At 39.8% G+C, this 12,447-nt stretch overlaps 1 protein-coding gene across 2 annotated transcripts in view; it reads left to right on the top strand.

Moving 5' to 3' along the window:
- The window catches only part of LOC128744000 (polypeptide N-acetylgalactosaminyltransferase 5), a 129,161-nt gene that overhangs the window by 112,188 nt on the left and 4,526 nt on the right, over window positions 1–12,447 (top strand). The window contains exons 6-10 of one of the 2 annotated variants that reach the window (XM_053840734.1): window positions 503–699; window positions 768–945; window positions 2,071–2,251; window positions 10,026–10,165; window positions 10,288–10,521. In XM_053840734.1, the coding sequence (XP_053696709.1) occupies window positions 503–699; window positions 768–945; window positions 2,071–2,251; window positions 10,026–10,165; window positions 10,288–10,521 (930 nt within the window). Of the gene's footprint in view, window positions 1–502; window positions 700–767; window positions 946–1,054; window positions 1,236–2,070; window positions 2,252–10,025; window positions 10,166–10,287; window positions 10,522–12,447 lie in introns of both variants that reach the window. The other variant, XM_053840733.1, reaches the window with a different exon arrangement.

Raw genomic sequence — 12,447 nt, 5'->3', positions numbered from 1 at the left:
AACGACCATGAATTTGCACCCATAATTGCTACAACATATCAGTTTATTTTATTTTTTTTATTGCAGCCTTATAAATATACTCAGTACACAATCGTGGGTCTCGGCACACAATTGTGGGTCAATTCAAATTTATGTTTGAATATTATACCAATTGATTGATAAAATTTTTACTCACATGTAATATTAATAATTTGAACAATTATATTCAGATGGAAACTAACAGTTAACGTTAAAATGACCCACAATTGTGTGTGACCCATGAATATATGCTGACTCTATATAGCATGTTTTCCTTATACAATAAAGCCGGGTTGTTAAAAAACTAGATGGGCTTTAAAAAAGGAAGCATAAATATAGTGCACGAAGTCTCGCAAAACTTGTTTTTTCGTTACAAGTTTGTGCCGTATCCGTATGCCGTATTTTGCTACTTTTAAAATATTGAAAGATTCACTTACTTTCTTGTTGCAACTCACTGAATTGAGATTTGTTTTTTTTTTCACAGGGTCAAGTCATAACCTTCCTGGACGCCCATTGCGAATGTACCGAGGGTTGGCTGGAACCTCTGCTGGCACGTATCGTGCTGGATCGTAAGACTGTCGTATGTCCAATTATCGATGTCATATCGGATGAAACATTCGAGTATGTAACGGCCTCGGATCAAACCTGGGGCGGTTTCAACTGGAAGTTGAACTTCAGATGGTACACTTGAAAAATCAAAGTCAATCACCGGGCAGGAAAAAATCTTTTTTTTTTTTGGATTTTCACAGGTACAGAGTACCAGCACGGGAAATGCAGCGAAGAAACCACGATCGGACAGCCCCACTGCGAACGCCAACGATGGCAGGTGGACTGTTTTCGATCGATCGGGATTATTTCTATGAGATTGGTTCGTATGATGAAGGCATGGACATCTGGGGAGGTGAAAACCTAGAAATGTCCTTCAGGGTAAGTGCCAGAGGTTATCAAAGAGGTGACCTTTTTGGTTGCTACACATTTATAATTCGTATATAATTTATTGTTGATTTTATTGAATTCAATATCCCAATGAGCTTAGATATGGCAATGTGGTGGTATATTAGAGATCGCTCCCTGTTCCCACGTGGGCCACGTTTTCCGCGATAAGTCACCTTACACGTTCCCTGGAGGAGTCGCAAATATCGTCCTGAAGAATGCGGCCCGAGTAGCCGAAGTGTGGTTAGACGATTGGAAAGAATTTTACTATCAAATGAGTCCAGGTTGGAATCAAATCTCTTTATCTTTACCATTCTCAGTAACTTCAGACGTTCCTTTTTCATCATCCCTAATTTCACGATTAACACCCATTTGTTCTCAAAATCTAATCCAATGCGAATGATTCATTCAGCACAGTGTGAAAAAGAAAAACAAGCTGACTTAATTACGTTACTTATGTTGAGTTTCGAAATTGATAACGAACGGCCGACTCCACATGACCTACATCACCGTAATTTGGCTTTTAAGGCAGACTTAGATTAGAAACTTTCCGCTTTCTAATTGTTTCAAGTAATTTGGCTAATCATATCTTCATTATGATTAGAACAGTACCGAAGTGTTTCGTCATCTTTTAGCTATAGTTTAGCCTTTTTTAAATACCTTGAGTGTTCTAAAATCAACGGGAATGTTTGTTTGACTAATAACATCCGTAGGTTCTATCCATAAACCATAGCAAACGTAGTCAACGACTTTCGGTGTGTTTCATTGATTGGCACAGGTTTTCTGATTGTGCGTAGCGCCTCACGAAACCTACTCGTATTTTTTCTGATGTCATTAACAGGTAACCACAGGCTAAAAATCCTTACGCCGCCATATTGCCAACCAATAGATTTGTTTGCTTTGTAACCTAATAATTTTATCGTTTTTATAGAGCTGCTGCCAATTTTTCCTTTTTGTTTTTAAAACGTAGACTAACGAATAGTATTTTTTATCTCTTCCTCTTTTATCGAACCGGTCCATCGTCTAACGGTTGGCCCATTTTGTGTTACTAACAACAATCAACCCGCGCGCATCGGTCAATCTCATTTGCTAAAAACAAAACACACCCACATGTCTCAGGTATGGATGTGCGGTGGAACGCTGGAAATCGCACCCTGTTCACGGGTTGGTCACGTTTTCCGCAAGTCAACACCGTACTCCTTCCCGGGCGGAACATCGCAGATCGTTAACAAAAATAACGCCCGCTTGGCGGAAGTGTGGCTCGACGGCTGGAGTGAATTTTACTACAATATTAACCCAGGTTTAGCTAATATTTCTAAACTACGATGTTGCACTTTTCGGTTATGGTTTTCTGTGCTTCGCATGCAAGCTTCTTGTTTGTTTTATTTCTTATATTATTTTAACCTTTATTGCTTCCTAGCTACTACTACTATTTAAATGACTACCATCAATAACATTGTTCAACATAAACCACACATTTTGTCAACATTGAACTCTTGCTTCTCAATCCCCAATATTTATGCACTTACACTGCCTCTATCAATACATCTCAGTGAATAATGGCTTTCAATATGGAATGTTACATATCGGTGCTGGATTTATATTTCCTGTTTTGGTTGGGGACACGTCAGTCGTTTCATGCTTGTTCAACTTTCGGCTAGTTTCTAGGCTCTGTGTAACAAAATCGAATATTTCCGAAGTGGTGGATATGGGGTGCATGGGAATAAGGAAAAATATAAATTATGTGCCACAGGACGCTACTGCACCACTACTATCTTCCAATTCTGACAAAGCGAATTTATGTGAATGAACTTTGCAATGCCAATCGACAACGAAACTGACCACCGACGGCACATTCAAGCCACTGCTAAACTGTGACAACGAAAATTGTCATCTCTAATTTAGTGAAAAAAAACTGTAGAAAATGTTTGCTACTTATTTCCAAGAGAAACCCCTCTTTTGGAAAATTCTGGCTGATTGCTTATCATTCAAAATTTTTGTTTACTTTGGCCGTTACAAATATTTTATAAAGCTTTTTGTTTTTCAGGTGTTGAGCAACTGAAGGGCGAGGGACTCACAAATTATTTTTTGCACCCCGATTTTTCAATCTAATTTTTAAGGGAGGTCAAATAAAGTTTTTGTAACCTTAAAAAAATTGCAATGGCCTTAATATCGAAAAACCATGTCATTCGTGGAAAGGATTCGATATTTCTTCTATTATTTGATGCCATATGACCAAAAAGTGTGAAATTTTATCTTCCGTTTTGTGTCATTTCGAATAGATGAATCATATTTTATCGCTATTTTGATCAATTTAGTATTCATACTCAGTGCTCGAAAAAATTGACAGCCCTGCATGAAGGTAAATGTAAAACTCATTCAGCGCATACAGTTTTACCCCTAATAGTATTCTTTTATCTGTCAGTCCATGGACATGACTACTGAGCTGCTAACAGTGTTTGTCTTTCTCAGTGAATTGCTTTTTCAAAGATCGCTTGATTTTGTTTGCTGGGCATGTTAAAAACTCGAGCGGAGTCTCCTCGTAAGTCGTAATAGCGATACTTTTTAGTATCATTCTTACAAGTTTCATCAACATTATTCTCTCAGCATCTAGGCTCAAAATAACACTATTTTTAATTAACGCATTATTTTTCAAACAAGAAATTTAGGTCGGCGAACCACATTCAAGTCAATATCTTTCGAAAAATCTGATGAGACATATATTTTATTCCCCTTGTCAAACGATTCTATATGCACTGAATCGCAATTAAGTATTTCTTCTGATTGAGTATTGGAATCCCTAAAACGGCCGATTCAAAGGGAGGTACTAGTCAAAGGACAACAAATGCACTTGCTTCTAATAATGCCACCTATTTACTTCGCTTCAGTGGTGGCGCTCCTAAGATGCCATTCTCCTATCCCCTCGAACGTCAGCTGAACAAGCATCATCCTCGGCAGCACACATCCAGCAGGTACGGATTTCAGAATCTACAACCGGCATAGCTCTAATTCTCTACTGCAAATAGTTTTAGCTACAGAATTGTTGGGCACTCTGGTGGCGTATCCAACCCACCACAGTCACATTGTACTACTTTCATTATATCAGTATATTTGTATGTTTGATATAAATGCTGCAAATGCAAATAACGATTTATACTCAAATACATCAATACACTCTTCGATCAGTTTCCTTCAGCGACTATGATTTATACCCACTGGTAGAATTATGGTTCTGTAGAGCACCAGTTTTATGCTAATTTGCAAACCGCGGGATTTCAACTAGCTACGTAATCCGTGGAAAGCCCAATTGGCGGTCGTAATTCGCTGTTTTACTTTGCGGTTAACATTATTGTCATATATCACAAGCGTACCAAGATACGCATATTGCTCTACTACTTCATATCGTTTCTCATCCAACTCCACTTCCACACCAACACTAGTTAGACAGCGAACTTGGGGGCTGCCAGTAAACGTGTACTCCGTTTTGGCCGAACTAACGGTGAGTCCCAATCAGGGCTTCGACCGATCCTTTTTTTCTACCGCAGTCACACCAACGCGCATTCAAGTTCACACCGTCCGTTTAGAGGTGGAATACGAACGCTATGCATAACACAACTGGCAGTTTGCTCAGTCAAACGCCGATCGCACGCAACAGAACGAACGCGCTCTAAAATTTTTTGACATTTTTGTTTCGATCAAGTTGCCTTTACCGTTTGGAGCAGCGAATGAATGAAAAACAGTCAAATGACTGGCAATCACCACGCTAACGAAAAGCAACCGCACAATCGTATGATTCAATACTACAAAAAAACAACCACTACATGTGCATGGAAGAAGTCGGTCGGATTCCGTCCAATACAAACGAATATTTTGCTTGCGTCGGACCGACGTCCGGGTGACAAACTAATACTGTGAGCAGCCGATTTGGAGACAAAAAGAGAAACGAAAAAATACGTCACCGTATGCTTCCAGTCAGTTTGCAGTTTATATTCTCAAAGCGCAAAGCAAAACGGGAGATCGACTGTTTGCTTTTGCTGAGATGCCGCATGAATTGTAAGACGGCAGCAGCGCAAGCGGGAGATTGACTGGATTCAAAAAACAGTCAAATGATCGTTCAAAAAGCGGAGTTTGAATGCGGAAAGTTCGCATTCACGGCAGTCACATTCAACTTGCGATCCCTTTTCAAGCCCTGGTCCCAATCTTACTGTTTCCACTTTAAAAGCGCTAATAGCTTCTTCCACTGTTCTATGGTTGATTCCGATGATATTGACGTCATCCGCAAACGTGTGAGATTTGGTGATGAAAGTCCCGTTCCTTTCGTTTTACTGAATCGTACGTCTCTTTAAAGACTAAAAATAGATTCGCATTTGCAGAGCTGTCTTAGACCGAATTTCAAGAAGTTTTGGAGCTTTGTAAACGAACAACGGAAAGAATCTAGACTACCCTCCAATATGACTGACGGCGTTAAGGTGAAATTAGTCGTCATCGATTCTACCACTTTCAAAAGCAGTTTTTTTGTTTAAAACAAAAATTCTGTTCATGAAAATATTTTCGCTGTGTTCAGATTGGCAAGAAGAATGCAGTATTTACATGTTTATAAACAGAATCCCGCTTTTCGTCCCAAAAACTGCTTCCGAAATTAGGCTCTCTGGCGAAAAGTTAATGACTGCTAATTTCCCGTTAAATTAACGGATCCAGTCGCAGATATTGCCGACTTGTTTCGCACGCAATTCGGTAGCGTTTTCTCGGATGAGATCGCCAATGCTCACGAATGCCCAGATGGCATTCCTTCCATAGTTCTGAAACTAAATATTCTTGCGTTACCCTTAGCCAAAGTTATCGATATATCATTCACGACGGGAGTTTTCCCCGAGTAGTGGAAGGATTCCTTTGTTTTCCCTGTGCACAAAAAGGGGGGCACACGAACCTTTGCTAATTACCGTGGTATTGCTGCCTTAAGTGCTGTCTCTAAGCTATTTGAGCTAATCGTTCTGAATAAGTTGATCAAAGATTGCTCACACCGCATCTCTCCTGACCAGCATGGATTTATGCCAAAGCGCTCCACGATAACCAATTTAATCTTTACGTCATTCACCACCCGTGCAATGCAAGAAGGCAATCCAGTTGACACCATGTAAACCATGAGATAGTTATCTCTAAATACCACAAATTGGACATTCACGACAATCTGCTGACTTGGCTACGCTCCTATCTCATTGATAGAAGTATGTCAGTCAAAATCGGTCGTAAACCATTCGCAGTGACCTCCGGCATTCCCCAAGGCAGTCATTTGGGACCGTTCTTGTTGTCTGCTATACATGAATGACGTGGACACGATCCTCATATGTTTGAGATTATTATATGCTGACGATCTGAAAATATACTGTACAGTAAAAAGCCCTAATTACGCCCAGTTCTTGCAACAGGATCTGGAGACCTTTGACGAATGGTGCCGAATTAACAGGATGTCACTAAATGTGACCAAGTGCTCGGTCATCTCCTTCGGTCGCAAACGTAACATGTATCTGCACGGCTACGCCCTTCGCGAGACGCACCCAAAACGCGAAACAACTGTAAAAGGCTTGAGAATCTTGCTTAACTCGAAACTAACGTTCAAGAACCACATTTCTTTCGTGGTATCCAGAACTTCCTCTCAACTAGGATTTCTGTTCCGCTTTGCTAAAAGCTTCAAGGATGTATATTGCTTAAAATCTCTAAATTGCTCACTGGTTCGTCCTATGCTGAAATACTCCGCCATTTTTTGGTCTTCTTTTTTACCAAAATGTAATTCACCGGATTGAAGCAGTTCAACCGAAATTTATTCGATTTGCTCTGCGACACCTACGCTGGCGTGACCCACGTAACCTGCCGAGTTACGAAAGCCCTTGTAAGCTGATTAATTAGGAGCCGCTGCGCTGGAAAGAAGGCGCAATGTAGCTAAGGCGTGTTTAGTCGGCGATCTCCTTCAAGGAAATATTCGTAATCTCCGTTTGCACGCCTTCCTCGTCAATCGGCATCCAAGAACTAACTATGGGTTACATAAACCAGGGCTTAGTATGTGCCGGGTTTTTAATAGCTGCTACGAGGTTTAGTTCATATATGTTTTAATTAGATAGTTGTCATTAGGATTATACTTTATCTGTTGACTATAATAAATAATCGAATAGTCATCGCTTTTGGTTCGAAGTTCGCGCACGTTCTGGTAGTAAATCAGCATTGGAGGACTGAAGGAGTTCTGCTGCGGGTCAGACACAGAGCTGGAAACGGGGACTGCGTCATGGAAGGAATTGTTATAGGAGTTGTTGCACTTGCCTGGTGTGGACTTTTAGGAGGTCCGTTCCGTACGCCCACACGCAGGCCTGGGACGACTGTTGTTCGCTGGCAGGAAAAACTCGACTGCGGTGGAGAAGTCGGGGCCTCGATAGTTATATCAAGACGATGGCGTTTCGTTCAAATCGGACAAATGAGGCCATCCTTGCACTGCTCCTGCATGTGCTTTGCCTCCCTAGGTTTACTTCATATAGCCGCTTGTTCCCTACTTTTAGAAGTTCAGCCACGATGCCGTCCTTCTAATCGCTTACAATTCGGCTCTTCCGTCGCCGGATTTGCCAGACTACGAGAAGCGCATCGATAATATTCTTCCACTGCGCACAAAGCGACTACCTTACCCACTAACTTATATCACGTTATAAACAAAGCACTTCAAACGATTTGATTTCGAATATAAACAATGATAAACTTCTCGCTCAGTTGAAGAGTAACGCCTAAAGCAATCTTACCGGTATCATTCGTCACACATCGCAGTGAAAATAAAATACGTCCGTCGCAGACTAATACTCGGTGCAGAATGATCTGATATGATATGTTACAATCCTGCAAAATGACTCGTACGATTAAATTGCAATCATAAAATTTCTCGTAAAAACCGCATCGTTTCATGGAACAATCGTAATTAAATAACTAAAATAATCGTTACAAAAGCTATCGATATTCAATATCAATTATCTTACGGAAATACTGCGCGTAGTTTCTGGACCATGAAACCTCAAGATCTTGGTGGTTTCATCGTATGTTCGCAACTATTTAAAAGCTTTACAAACTCTACTCTTTTGTTATTTTTAACCAGATTTCAATCTACAACGGAAGACGAAGACAACAACTGCGTCAAAACTGTGTAATTTTAATGTATTTTTTACGTTTGAAGAGTGGTCGCGCAGGTTATGTTTACCACAAAGGAATAATTTATCTCCTTTTTGCTTTAGCATCATTCTCCAAGAAGATTATTTTTTAGATTATTTCATCTGTATTTGGTGGACTTTTAGCTTTCCAAATTTGCACTTCTTGCTACAGTTAAGCATGAAGTTCATATAATTTAGTCAGAACAAATCTACAAGGAAGAGAGACTAAGTTCAAAATAGAGAATTTCACTAATTTCTATCATGTTTCATATATTTAACTTAATAAAAAAAAATTAAGTGGTTTTTTATTTAATTTTTGGAGCATCAAAATGCTACGTTTAATTCATTTTTATGTCATATGGTATCCAAAATCAGATATTAAATTTGGGAATTCAATCAATAAGCCGAAATTTTGAAACGAAGGTTTTTAAAGCGGTAATTAGCATTTTCTGCAGTTTTTTGTTCAAAAATTCGAAAGTCACTTTTCACGCATTCAACCATGTCACTCTAATCCTTGTAATAAAACACTATATGACGTACATCGCACATAACTTCTTTCTGCACTATGGTGCGGCGTAAATACCATTTCGTAATGAAGTACTGATTAACTACTGAAACAAACTACTCAAGAGGAGAGTAGATCACCAAATTTCCAACTTATCTACATCACTAGCATAGTACAACATTGTAACGTTTCCTACTTATTCAAAAAATCCAAACAATCGTACTGAAACCAGTCCAATTGCACCTCTGCAAATGAAGAGTTCGCTTTTCGACGTGAATACAAAACGCTATATATCGATCGCATACAATGAATAGAGAAATATTTTCGTTAAGAACAGTATATTCGATAAATTAAAATCAAAAAAGGTCACCAAGATCTGTAACCAATATACATAGCAGGGTCTAGGCCCCAAGAGACATCAACAGTTCGCCTACACTGCCCGTAGCACAGAATGACATCATGTCATCTTGAAATCATCTTGATGAATAAATGTCGGATATTTGAAGGTAAACAGAACTGTGACTTAATGTATCCGTAAGATAGGTGAAATGTTCTAAATCCATTAGACCAGATAAAACTCGACACAGATAAACAGATAAGCATTCGACTAAAAATAACATCACCCGTAAATTATCAATTTAAGATTCAAGCTGCAGACCCGCTGCTCAAGCGTAAGACCTATCCGCCGACTTCAACACAAACCAATAATAATTTGATGTAATCGAAGGAAAAACTACCAACGTATTACGTCTACTAACCGTTTGATGTTAAACTGCAATCCAATCTCACAGTATATTGTTTTCCACGTTTTATCACCGGATTTAGCATTAAACTCTCGGTCACGTGAAATGCAAATATGTTGCAATCGAGCAAAAAAAACGTGCTCCCGAATTTCCCGTACGTAGTAATCCGAAGCCCCGAAGCGCGCACACCATCGTTCATTGCATCGTTTTTTCCGACTTCATTTATTAATCAATGCATTCGTCAAGTTTATCGAGTCACAACAAAAAACACATAAAATTTGTACTGCAGCAATCCAATATTTTTACGTCACTTTATAGCTACTGCACTGATCCTATAATATCATCTCGTTTTTTTTCGCATCCTTTTCTATACTCTATCCATTTCGCGTGCTCTATTTGTCATGTCATAAAAAATGTGCAATTTGCTTTATTTGTTTTCATACTCCTATCAATGAATTGATTCGTTCAATCGATATATTGTGTTTATTGTATTCATAATGTTCATACACCTTTTAACACAATCAGAAAAAAAACTATTTTCCTTAAGCTGCTCAAATAACGTATTTGAATTCTTCCCTTCTTTCCTGGTTCGAATCCATACTGTCTCCTCTCGGTAAATGCGGCTAACGAAACGGAAACGCAAACCAGGCGCACGGAAGGCTTCCGCTGGGGACGTCAGCGAACGGAGAGCACTCCGCGAGCGGCTGAAGTGCAAGAGCTTCCGATGGTACCTGGAAAATATCTACCCGGAGAGCCAGATGCCGCTGGATTACTACTTCCTGGGCGAGGTATGTATGCAAATTCACGCCTAATGGACTGCTGTTGATTTTTGCAATTCCGCGCACTGTTTGCTCAATCTCGTTTGCCTATTCTATTTTCCGTCCGTTCCAATCCACGCTCACTTCCGCAGATTCGCAACGTTGAGACGCAGAACTGTCTCGACACGATGGGACGCAAATCGAACGAGAAGATAGGCAGCAGCTACTGCCACGGTTTGGGCGGAAATCAGGTGTTCGCCTACACCAAGCGCCACCAGGTGATGTCCGATGACAACTGTCTGGACGCATCGAACGCACTGGGACCGGTCAATCTGGTGCGGTGTCACGGGATGGGCGGCAACCAGGAGTGGGTGTACGACGATGAGGTAAGTTGTATCGAATAGATTACAATGTTTGGTATTTGCCTTTTGCTTGTTTATTTCATCATTCGTTCGAAGGAACGCGTGAAATGCACATCAATTCAAATATTTGTAAAAACATTTTATTATCCAATCACGGCATGTAAATAGCGAATTGATGTATACTCAAAATGCCGATGGCATCTCACTTACGTTGGGCTTAATTTTTTTCATAAAGGTCTAGATAGGTATATATACATTTTATGATGTTTTTTTCCACTCTGTGACAACCACGACAGATAAAAAGATACAATAACAGTAATCAACCGGATTGCAAAATATTGTGTATAAACGTTTTCGCAGCGCGGTTTATTTACAGGCCCCGTAAATTTAAATACCGCTTGTTTAATTGTAATTAAATAATTATTTTCATTATATTTTCACTCTATTAGATAATATTTGTAGTAACTTGCTAGGCGTATCTGAGCGATTTTGCAAACTTATCTATTCATTCATGTTATGGTTGTGCAAGAAAAAACAACTTTTCATTTTAATTTACTTTAAATTCGAGTTTAAGTTCCACGCACCAACTTCTTTGCTATAAATTTCTAAAAGAAATGTTGACACCTTGTCACAAACCTTTAGAATTTAACTTTTTTTGACGACTTGGTTTGTGATTTTTCAGGTGGAAACCGTAAAAACCAAGATCGAATCTTCTGTTTTATCCGACATGCATCTGGAGCAAAAACTGAATTTTTTGCTCCAGACCTGCAAGTTCGTCGTCCCTGTTATTTCTTACTATACCAGAATGACCATCTAAATTCAAAAACGATTGTCGGTAATTATTTGTTAACGGATGCTTGAAGCAATGGTTCGTTAAAATATTTAGTGTGAAGGATATGAAGGAAGGAGATTTGAGTTAGTAGTGGATGGAATCAATGGATATAAGAGTGCAAGTAGAGAAAGTGGTATGGCAAGCGTAGCAGGCTGAGGAACGTGCTGCTCGAGTCCTCTTGCCATCAAGTCTAGATACGAAAAAAGGAATTATTTGCAGGCCGGTAGTTTAATTGGCTTTGCCCGGTGTCGTTAACGACAAGGTCGTCAGAGTGCATTTATGGCAACCAGAATGACATTCAATTTCTCCACGGATGGCTGGCTCAGTGCAGCTCTGGTGGTTTTTGCCGTGCTTGTGATCAGACAGCGATCGTTTTTATAGTTGATCAATTCCCATCTCATCAAGGCCGCTCGAGTCGTTGGGCTCAACAGGAACCCAATTTCTCATTTTCAAGACGGAATATAGTATCACCTCGCGTACCGGAATAAACAAGACTTGCCCAAATTATGTCTTTTTTGCATTTTACTTGTAAGAAATCATCGGGCTTTTAGTGATCTTTATCAGGGATGGTTCGATCACTTTGACTCAATTTTGAGTCATTTGACAGTCTCAGCCGAGCACAATTTGACAAAGTTATGTATGGCACGTTTGTAGAACTAAATGTTATCTACAATTTTGCTGAATAAAGTTTTGCTGTATCTTTTATATTTACGGTGCTACAATGCTAGTAGCTCATTAGTGGCTAAGTGAACGTTCATTCCACCGTTAATCGCACTAGATAAAGGTAAATTGCAAGTGAAACCACCATCCGGGATGACATTGGGCCACGAGGGTGAAATTGTGCCAAAAACCAACAATGTTTCGACATGGGTTGGGCTATTTTTAGACGCAAATTGTGCCTCTTCCTCCTCCTACTGTAGAAACCACCGACCGAGAAGTGTTTACTGGCGGGACGACGACACAATGCAGGCCCTTGCGACTTACAAGGTACTGCGTGTGAGCGCTATTCGTCTGTCAGCGTGTTAGCCGCGATTCTCATATATGCCTGATTCCTAATATTTGCCTGACCGCATTTCAAGGTCATGCATGACTAAAATCACGGGGTTTGGTCTATTTTC

The sequence above is a fragment of the Sabethes cyaneus genome, chromosome 3, assembly GCF_943734655.1.
Source record: "Sabethes cyaneus chromosome 3, idSabCyanKW18_F2, whole genome shotgun sequence".
In the NCBI taxonomy this organism is placed as follows: domain Eukaryota; kingdom Metazoa; phylum Arthropoda; class Insecta; order Diptera; family Culicidae; genus Sabethes; species Sabethes cyaneus.
This window is presented reverse-complemented; position numbering and strand designations above follow the sequence as displayed.